At 27.3% G+C, this 11,626-nt stretch overlaps 1 protein-coding gene across 1 annotated transcript; it reads right to left on the bottom strand.

Moving 5' to 3' along the window:
* Positions 1 to 7,983: 7,983 nt before the first annotated feature.
* LOC112601102 lies at positions 7,984 to 11,623 on the bottom strand. The gene is made up of 11 exons (XM_025348532.1): positions 11,421 to 11,623; positions 11,088 to 11,316; positions 10,921 to 11,007; positions 10,717 to 10,850; positions 10,463 to 10,559; positions 10,160 to 10,261; positions 9,845 to 10,025; positions 9,625 to 9,760; positions 8,977 to 9,200; positions 8,136 to 8,896; positions 7,984 to 8,069 (listed from the first exon to the last, which is right to left on the bottom strand). The coding sequence occupies exons 2-11, from the start codon at positions 11,302 to 11,304 to the stop codon at positions 8,023 to 8,025; spliced, it is 1,986 nt and encodes a 661-aa protein (XP_025204317.1). The 5' UTR covers positions 11,305 to 11,316; positions 11,421 to 11,623; the 3' UTR covers positions 7,984 to 8,022.
* Positions 11,624 to 11,626: the final 3 nt, after the last annotated feature.

The following is an 11,626-nucleotide window of genomic DNA, read 5'->3' as shown; positions in this document are numbered from 1 at the left end:
TACGGTATTACTTCGTTCAGTTACGTATTGCTATGAAATAAAAATGACCATCTTTGAAAGTTAAAACTATTAAACTCTTAATTATATGCTTTAAATTATTTATGATTTATGTTTTTAATATTTTAAATTTATTAGACAAGCTCGGATGATGATGATGAATGAAATAGACAACAGAATTTACTCCATAATTGATCTAACTGGTGATGATGATTATTACAATAGTACGTATCTATTATTATTTTTAATTTTATTTTTGCTTTTCGGTCTTTAGACCATTCCTTACATAAATTACTCTATCTTTCTCTGTCTTAGCTACTTCCTCAAGTTTGTTCGGTCTACAGCTTTAACTTCTCTCTCTGTTTACCATCAAGGTCTAAGTGTTGTCTTCCTAATGTTATTACTACTCCAGACTTATACAGTGCGTACATTCCAAGTTCTAGAAACATAAAGGCCATTTTGTTTTCAGTTATTATAAATGTCCTAAAGAAAATTTATGTTCTAAAATACAGTTTTACTATATAGAGTTTTAATTTTATACTACCCCGAATAGAGGTGAACCACCAACTATTTAAAGTTAATATAGTGCTATTGTAGTACACTATGCTGTGTTAGACGATGAATTCACTTCCTACCCATAACTCCAACTATCATGTTATAATATTTAATTAGTTAATAAAAATGAGTTTAAAAGTATGTTTATTTATAATATACAAAACAACAATAATATGCAAATATTTGAATGTAAGTTATAAGAAAACAAATTATTTTTATTCGTCTTTTAATCTATGTATAAATAGATAACTTACTTAAACTCTTTGTACATATTTTGTAATTTTATACAAATTGCATAGTTACTACCATAATTCTTGACTAATATTATAATTATTCAAGAAAATTCAAGTTTTCACTTTGCTATATTATTATAATTATTTATGATTTATGTTTTTAATATTTTAAATTTAACTAGACAAGCTCGGATGATGATGATGATGAAACAGATGAAACAGATCAAATTGCGACAAACGAAAACAACTCTGCATCGGGAGTGTGTATACTTTATAGATATAAAAATGTATACTGTATTATACATTTTTTTTTTTTCATATTTTAAAATTAATTAGACAATCACATCATCTTCTGATGAGTCAGAAATAATCATACCAAAAACTAAAGCCGACAGTACCACTGGTAATGACTAGCTGGAGATGATTGAAAACAATTCGGATATGGTATTACTTTTTCTCAATTTGATTATATTTTTTATTCTGGTACATCCTCAGTACACACAGTATGCAAGACTAAGTGAACGCTCTTATATCAAATAAGTCAAGATTCTTATTTACCATTTATTGTCTGTTCGAATACTGTACTTAATAATACGGTAGCTGATTACCTAATTATTAGAAAATTATTATTTTTCTGAAATTTAATAAGTTCTATTGATATTCTACGATTATAATTTTTTTTCTATGACTTATATAATATAGACACTTGCGAAAAGACTTTTTTTATTTTTTAATACTCTGCTATAAGTTTACTCCTTGCAAAATCATTCCCATAGATAAATTACGTGAATTATGGTTTATGCATTCTTTTGAAAATAAAAATATAAAATAGGACTATTATAGAAAAAATGTCTTAATTATCCTCCCCCATACCAATCATTCGTAATAATTTCTATTGATTTTCATCGTTTTACTACTGTACTATTAATATTATACTATATAATTTGTGTTAGTTATTGATTGATTTTATGTATTGTATGATTTATAGGAATTTACAATCAGAGTCTTCTGTAAAAGCTGCTTGAATATTTTGTTTGTACATGTACAGAATAAATCGGGTATATTCCCTTTATGCAATGAAGAGCTTTAATAAATAATTTCGTTCAATTTTTGGATAGTTAATATTGTGGAACACTATAATTTATTTTTTTGTTATGTTTATATTATTATGTTTAAAATATACAATTTTTTATATTACGTTAATCAGATTCATGTTATACATAATTTCTGATTGGACTATAATTCAAGTTAATTAGCTTCATTAGAAGATTTTTTAAATTAATAAGTGACATGATAGAATTATAATGTCATGTTTTTGCTTATTCATTGTATATTTATGGTTTTTAATTAATAATTACCATGGAATTGAATCAAAAATGATGCTTAAATTTTACAGTTATTCTTTTAAAGCGACATAACGAGCATTATTTATACCTAATTTTTGATTACTCAAAATTATCGATAAATGCTATTTCAATCTCATGGCTGTAATCTGCGTACAACACGTTGTTAATAATAGGTAATACCTATTAATTTATTTTTACTTTTTGTGTGTTTGTTTGTGTTTGAATATTGTTAAGATATAAAGGATATTATTGCACTTTCATAGCGATCCACCTGCTGAATTTTTAACGTATCATATTATTATATGCTCTGTTAAAATGTCATGTCTGTTTTAATAATTTTAATAATTTGACAATATTTGGCATAAAAAGAGACTGGGTAACGATATTAGAGTTGTCTTTGTCTTCCATGTTTGCTGTATGGTAAAATTATGACGAAAATATGATTATTGATTACATCAAACATTTTATGTTGGTTTAGTTAGACCATTTCTTACACACCCGGGCTTGTAGTAGTTCTCCACTTTTGATGGCTAATAATAATAGTGAAGCAATAAATATTTCAAAAATCTATTTGAATTATCCCAGATAGCAAAGAAATATTTTATGTATGATATTATAATATTATTTTCATACCTAATGACTAATATTACAATATTATTATTTTTCCATAATATTTTAGATACAATAATATTATTGTAATATTATAGTATTATTATTTGTCCAAGAATATTTCTTTATAATAATGTTACTAGAATGATGTTATTATAACATATAATTTGTCATAATATTATTATAGAAATTATGATAATAAATTGTTATAATAATCATATTTATGCATCAAAATCATGTTTTTAACACATTACTTTTACTTCAAATAATGTTATTAATGTTATTATATTGTTATAATTTTGTAAAAAATATGTCTAAATAATATCTGTACTACCATATTATTATATGATCCCAAAAACATCATTATAATATTACTTTTAAAAAAGGAAATTAATTAAATTTTAAATGCTTTAATAAATAATTACAAATTAAAAGAAACTGGTTATATTTTATTTAAAGATATAGATAGTTATTATTGCAAACCGTCAAAACGTATTCGCTCAGAATTGAAACAAGGTGATATATCGACTTTAACTAACAATGATTATATATATATATATATATATGTAATATATTATATACACATTGTATGGCCACAATTCGTACGTACCTACTTCTCATAAATCCAGGCTGCAACTCACCAACACCGGTAATATAGTAATATCATTGATATACTATATATCTATATACCATGTATCTAAAAGATATAATGAACTAATTATTCAATTTATTATTAATATATCAATATATTTACCTACTATATATAATACAAATCAATTGATTAACATAATATTTCAATAATCTATGTAGATGGATAATATATACTACCTACCTACCTATGTATATACATGGGTTATCTTAAGAACAAAGTGACAATACTACAATAGTCAAGGTATTTTCTTCATTCAACTAGTTAACTGATGTAATATATAGTCATATTGGTAGTTGATCTACGATCTACTCCATATTTACGTAAAATTCAATCCATTTCATTTTATTTGAAACCTTAAGAGTGTCATTCATAGGCGTGACTAGACTTCATTTACAGAGGCAGCATATTAACTAAACGGCCCAAATTTTTTTTTTTATATTCAAATTTTCCTTAACAATCATAATAATTAAATGGTCTAGACTCTTGATCATAAAATTATTTGGGATAAGTGTTATTAATATAATAATTAAAATATAATATTATTGTACATATTTATACATATATAATAATTATTAGAAAATTATTTTATAAAACTATTTATAAAACTAAACCATTTATTATATTATTAATATAACGCAGGAGTGCAGGACATTAAAAATTTACAAGGAATATATTTATACAATATGCATATATACATATAACATATATATTATTATTAAAGAGCAAGTCTTCTTTTTTGTGAAAAAGTTTTAAATTCATCAATAATGTCCTCTATATCTATGTCAGATACTAATTTTTGCTCAATGAATAAAAATAGCAATGCGTTAAGTCGCTCTTGTCCCATAATGCTTCTTAATTTATTTTTTATAATAGCTAATTTAGCTGCCTCTATTAATTTAATTTTTTTTTTATTTTGATCTTTAGCAGCTCCCCCCAATTGTTTTTTATTATTTTTAAAAACATCCATGATACGGCTATACGAGTATACGAGTATAATGATTACAATAAATTTATAACTTTAAAGTTTAAATTACATTAATACTATTCACCGAAATAAATAACAGAAATACTAAATAATATTATTATGTATGAGCATGAAACAATATTATACGTGTGTGCGATGCGTGTTTCAGTGTTTGTCGCGGACATAAAATCTGTGTACTGTGGTGTTTGTTAATTCTATCGAAAATATTATACATAGTAATTTTCAATATACCTCTATTAATGCATTCTAATAATTTTATTTTTTCACACATTACGATTAGTCTTATTTTTATATCTATACGCTCCAAACTTGTAATTCCTCGGAAGAAGTAATGCGCAAGCAGTCCCCTCCGGCCCACTGGATCATTGATTTAAACAATATAATATGAACTGATTACAGTTTACGATTCTTTTTATATTAGAATAATATGTTAATATGTTATAGTTATGTACAAATATTGCATTTTTAGCAAGGGAAAAACAATATAAAATATCTAATTGAAATAATATTATAATATTTTTCATTTCATAAATTAAGTGCAAATCATCGACCTTTTTAGATATTACAGGGGCAGCACAAGCTGCCCCTGCTGCCCCCGTAGTCACGCCTATGGTGTCATTAGTGGGTAGCTTCTCTAGTTCTCTATACTTAGTTTTCATTATGTTACGCCGTTATCTGTAAACATTACTTACCTATACATTACTTATATTAGTTAATGTGTATCGAGATTGCAACGAATTAAGTCAAAAAGCTCGCAAACGGTAAAATGCTAATATGTTAAAATATCGTTGTAAATTCGAGAAAGATCGCTGACTACTAAAAAAAAATACTATGACAGCAACAACAAAAATTGTACGAACGAACGGTTACCAACTACATTAAATATTTATTTCAATTGGTAGAACAGTTAGTTGCATTACAGTTACAATTTAAAAGTATTATTTCAAAATAAAAAACTATGAAGAATCTTATGAAGTTCTTTAAAGCTTTTGTGAGATGTTGCACGGGATGCATCCGTAAACAGACCAAAGCTACAAAAGAATACAAACCGGCTGAAGAGGAGCAAGGACCGATGAAATTCGTTGAAGCACAGAGCGAGTATGAAGAAAAGCGAAGTCAAACGGAAAATTTGCAGAACAGCAACGTCAGCGGTGACAGAGGGCCTGTATACGAAGAGAAAACATGTCAGATTGGAGACGTGAATAGCGACGGCGGCAGTGGCGGGCCCGAGTTGTGCGGCGATGAACACGACGTGATGGTCGGCCACGAAGTGGTCGGAAAGTATTACACCGCACGCTGTACAACTCGCCGCAAGACGTGTGCAGGCGGTTGTATGCTTGGAGGCCGCGCAGTACTTACAAGTGAACGCGGACGGCTTGCGAACCGTGGTCACGGGCTGGCCACGGTTGTGCGAATTTTTCGCAGCTGCGGGAGCGAGCGGCAACACCCGAGGCGGCCAACCCTGCAGTGGTCGTCCAATCGATTCACACCGTACGGTGTGCGGCCGGCAAGTTTTTAGTAACGGCCACCACCGAACGGCATGCGTACAATCGTTCGTGGTCCAGTTCGATGCGGCCGGGGCGTTCACGGTGGTCGCGTCCGTCGTGCAGCACGCAAAGTGTCTCGCGACAGCCGCCTCCGCCACCACCCGCGGACGTGGACTGCCTCGACGCCCGGGCCGGCCACGCTGCCGCCGACCAGCCGACCTCCGTCGACCAACCGCTCAAAGCCGTCGACTGACCGCTCGCCCAAAGTCATCGCCTGACCACCCGCCCAAAGTCATCAACTGACCGCCCGCAGCCGTCGAACGATCATCAGCTGTTCGTCGGGTACACATTATGATCGGTGCGGTAATCGAACAGAGTTGAACTATGGTTTTGTGACGTTCAGTGGGCCCGAGGGGCGTTGAGGCTGCGCTTGTCAGTACACCAATCAAGTTGGTAAACGGCAACAACTTGGTTAAAGTTCACCGTCCCAAACGCCGGTTAGGTCACGGTAACGCGTCGAATAGTAATACCAATACGTCATCGTAGTTTGGACTGTTTGGAGCATATTTTAACGTGTACACCGAACCTATTTAGTATTTTCATCGTGCCACGATGTCGCGTTGTTTGTCGAAAACACTCGAAACATTAACGCACCAATGTACAACTTATCCATTAGTTGTCGTCAACGTGCTCTCAATAATAAATTATAATTACTAAAATATTATATTTGATAAGCAATAATATTTTTTAAAATATACAAAATTATTTCAGTAAGCGGAATGCACTTTCACAGATTTCTTTAATATGCCTGCAGTATGAGAAGAGGCCCGTACAATTTCACTCCAGAGCTCAAATTTTTAAGTTACGCCACTGAAATCCATTGTATTGCGATATTTTGCAAAAAATACATCACGTACCTATTATTGTTATTATATTATATTTCATTACACAAAATATCGGAAACAGATCCTCGACGAAATTGAGGTAGCCGAATAGCTTATTCTTAACACCATCCGATGTAAGAAATAATACATAGTATTAAGGTGGTTAGAACTATTAGAAGTAACAGTAGCATTTTTCACAATTTGTTCATAAAATGAACGAAAATTGTTGCAATTAACAAGAAATTTTCGACAAACGACGGTACAAATAATAAATTATAATGCACAATAAGTTATCGTCGATGGCAAATATTTTATCATAGTTAAGTCTTTCTGCTAATGATTAAGAAAAAACAGAATATACAACTAAACAAGTAACAACGTACTGTTAAAAAAAATATATATTATTCTAGTATATTTTTAATTTTTTTCCCCAATTTTTAAGCCATGATGAATAAATTTAAATGCATTTTTATCGTGTATTCTTAAAGTTTTTTAAGTCATTTTTGTATATTTTTTCAAGAGTATTTTTTGAGATTTTTTAGGGCATTCAAATTCCAGCCCTTATTATAACTTGTTATGTAAATTTAGGTAATCTTGCTCCTAAAATACCTTCTACAGAAACCAAAACTAAACTTTTAGGAAAAAGTATATGGACAGTGTTTTTTAAATAGGTAGGTACTTGAAAAAGTATTCTTTACAACACTGTAATTATTTTACCTAATTTGCATTAATTATGTAAATCAAGTAAAAGGAAAAAAAATCACACACATAAATTACCTACTACAGTAGTCAATCTCAACTTGCTAGCTCTTTTTTTATTTTCATATTATTTTTCAATCGATACATTTATTTTTAAAAGCAAATTGACTTTCCATATTAGATATTTAACTAAAAACACAATTAACCGATAACAGGTATTAGTACAACGGTTATCTGATTATTATTTTAATAACATTTTTTTTTTTTGTATGATATTTTAATCAGAATATTCTGATTTCTTGACAATTATTGAAACATCGATTTGATTATTATTTTTGTAACATTATTAATACAAAAAATTCAATGTTTTAAATCAATTAATAAAATTTAATTATGATTTTTTAAACTTAGATATATAAAAATATTTAAAATTTACATAGCATTATAAATATTGAAATACTTTTCAAACTTTAAGAATATTTTTAGTTTCTAATTTGAATTAAAAATTGATAAAAAATTTATATTTATATTACACATTTACTAATTACAGTTAAACATAGGTACTTATTAAATAACTAGGATGATAATTGACTGTCTATAGATTTTAAAGAAACTGTAAAACCTGTAACAAAAACATAAACAATGTTAATTATTAAAAGATTAAACATTTTATTGACAAAAAGTTGACCTGAACTGGAATCATCATCATTTTCTGATGAAGGAACAGTTTTTGAAGTAGAAGCTTGAGATAACATATTAATTGGTGGATTATCATTTATTGGTTCTGAAGTTTCTGTTGACCCCAACAATGTGTCATTTTTATTGAACCAAAAGTTAACTTTAGTCGCATAGTCACAATCAGAATCGTCATTAACATCAGCATTCTCATCTTCATTCTCCCATTCAGATAAGTCATCTATATCCCATGGGGATAGTATTATAGGAGCTAGATGATCTACATATGATAACATTTTTTCTTTTGACATACTCCAAAAATTATTTTTTTTAATATTAATTTCCTCATGTATGACAGGTGGTTCTAATTTCCAAAGATTACTCATATTAAATATACATGAATAATTTAACTTTGGAAGAGTTTGAGATTTTATTGTAACATTTTTATTAAATTCAGTAACATCTATTGGTGTATTATCATTTACTTTTTGAACAAACAAATCTCCAGCAGAATTAATACTATATAGTTTTAAATCTTTAATATTTTCACCAATAACAGTAATACCAGTTAAACACCGTGAAAATCTATCAAATAATATTGGATTTAAGCAATGCCCTTGAAGTTGAACATTATGCAATGATTGTAATGGATTTGGAATTGATGCTGCAATACTTTGACACAATAGAAAGTCATCTGGATATGAAGTGTAAGGTAAAGAAACAAGACTTTCACCTATTTGGTTTCCCAAAAACAATATTTCACATGAATCAAAGCTAAAAAAAATGTATTTAAATTTTAAAAGTTAATATATATTTATTTTGTATTCTATATATATGTAAACATTTATAGTCACTTGTTTTCATAACGATGTATATTAATTAGAGATGGAGGATTTGAAAGCATATGATATGATTTACTTACAAATCCCATTCTATTATCAAACGTTAAAACTGAATGGTTGGAAGTCACATAAATACTATGATTATTTAAATAACTACTTTTTAATGTAATTAATTCTTCACATGGTTCTATAATAGTAGTTGGATCATAAATAGAGCAAGGTTTAGAAATATCAACCTAAAAAGTAAAAAATATTAACAAGTATATATTATATTTTTTAGGGCTCAAAACTTTAACATTTTAATAATTTTTCTTAATTTTTTTGTTTTATTTTTTTTTAAATTATTTATTTATCAATAACATTTTTATTAATGGATTTAAACATAATATTCTCGTCATATAAAAATACTTATAATAACTAGAATTGTAAATATTGTAATTTAATTGTAAAATTGATATTATTATGTATCAGTTCAGTTTTGTAAAATATTTTTAACCTATGTTTGAAAGGTTTTTAGTTTTGATTACACTGAAAATATTGAAAAATAAAAAACTAGAGTTTAATATAGTTTTTTAAACAGCAAGTTTTCAGCCCTAATATTTTAAATATTAAAGTACTTTATTTTAAACTGCTAAAATTTGAGCTGAAAATTATACATACTCGAGCATCTATTAAGTAGAATTTTTGTCTATTGATAACGCCAACTAAATTAGATTCATTTTGTAAATAACTTAAATGTATAAAAGAATCAGTTTGATCATATACCACGTCAAAATATTTGTCTTGAGTACAATTTCTTTCAATAACAATTCAAATATTTTATTAATGCTTACAATTTATTTTATGATTTACTGCAATAGAAAATATTGAAATACATTACCCATCTTTCCATAATTTAATAAAATGTTTCACATCGGCAGTACAAAAATTATTAGCTATCACATCAGCATCAGTAAACGGTATATCACAGTTATCATAAACTGAATTGTTATTTAACATAAATTCTGAATCAGAATTATTCCAAAATATAAATAATTTGGTTTTTTGACGAATCATTAAATCTAAAACAGCAAAAATTAAATACCCAGACATTTATAAATAACGATGTATCTTAAAATACTCTTAAGTATATATACTTTGGATAAATGATAATTTAAACTTATTATAATTGTATAGGTACATTTTATAATATTACCATTTAAAGTTGAAGATTTTATGTCAAAAATTGGACCTTTAAAATGCTTGTCTTTCTTACTTTGAATTAATTCAAATTTATTATCACAAATCGATATAATATCTAAAATAGTAAAATTATAAAAGTTTAATGTTTTGCAACTTAATTTTACAAAATAAAAGACACAAAAAACTAACAGATCTAAATAAAAATACAGTTAAAACAAAAAAATTAGTATCTGTAAATTAAATGAAACATATTATCATTACTTATATTGTTATGGTTTAGAGTTATACATACACACTTACACACTCACATAGTTACCTAAAGTATCAAGGTTTACTTCTCTGGCACAAGCTAATGCCCATTTTCCATTAATTTTAAATTTTTCAATAGTATTACCGAAATACCAATTATATTCCTAAAATGAAATAAATATAAAATAAATAATTTTAATACATTTTTTTTTTTTTTAATTAGGCATTTTAAAAAATAGTACTAACAAACATTAAAATATATTGGTATTTTAATAATTTACTATATTAAAATCATTAAAATAAGTTAAACTTATTACTTACAGAATCAAAATATTGATCAGGATTTTTCATCAAATTTGAAGTAAAACAAGTTAAAACATATGGCATTTTTGAATATATAGTTGATTTTTTTGAACTTAAAGTTGTTTTTATGGAATTCAAAGTATCAATACTTACTAAAAATAACAATATGAAGAATTATAAACTGTAATAACTTGTTAAAAATTAAAAATTAATGGGTAATACATTTTTTTTTGCATAATCCTAGTAACCGTTCATTTTCTCGTTTCCATTGTATTTTTAAATTAACCATGTCCAAAACTGCATTAATTTCTGTGATTATATATATATAAAATGTTAATATAATTCAAATAAATAGTTGAATTTTATAATCTATTTTATAAATATATTACTTGGGTCGATGTCTGTAAATGTAATACATGGTACTGGTAGATTGAAACGATCAGGTGCAGAATAATACTGAATAGCTTCATTGCTGTTTTTGATACTACTCAGTGAATATGTATTTAAACCTGGCAAATAATAATGTGGTACATGACCCAAAATGTTCTTTGCTCCTTTTTCTTGATGTCCATCAACTGGATGTACAGTTATTTGATTTCGAGACATAGTTTTGAAAATCTAATGTGAATTAAGAATAAAATTACAAAATTAACTTAAAATATTTAAAGTATATAAGAAGACAAGAAATACTGAGTTTAAATATCTATTTAATTTGTACTTACTTCATAAAACTGTAAACATATACTGTATCATTGCAATTGTCACAGATTATCTATATTAAACCAAATTTATTCTATTCTGTTACACAACCTCAAGTACTTACATAAAAACATAAAACATTCTTACAAGTAACAGACTACATAAGTCTGAATTCTGATTTTATTAAATTAAATTTTTGTTTTTCTAATATTATCATTTATCAGTGTTT

This window comes from Melanaphis sacchari, unplaced genomic scaffold (genome assembly GCF_002803265.2).
Source record: "Melanaphis sacchari strain LSU unplaced genomic scaffold, SCAv2.0 Contig74_pilon_pilon, whole genome shotgun sequence".
Taxonomy (NCBI): Eukaryota; Metazoa; Arthropoda; class Insecta; order Hemiptera; family Aphididae; genus Melanaphis; species Melanaphis sacchari.
The sequence above is the reverse complement of the archived record's forward strand: the minus strand, read 5'-3'. Positions and strand labels throughout refer to the sequence as shown.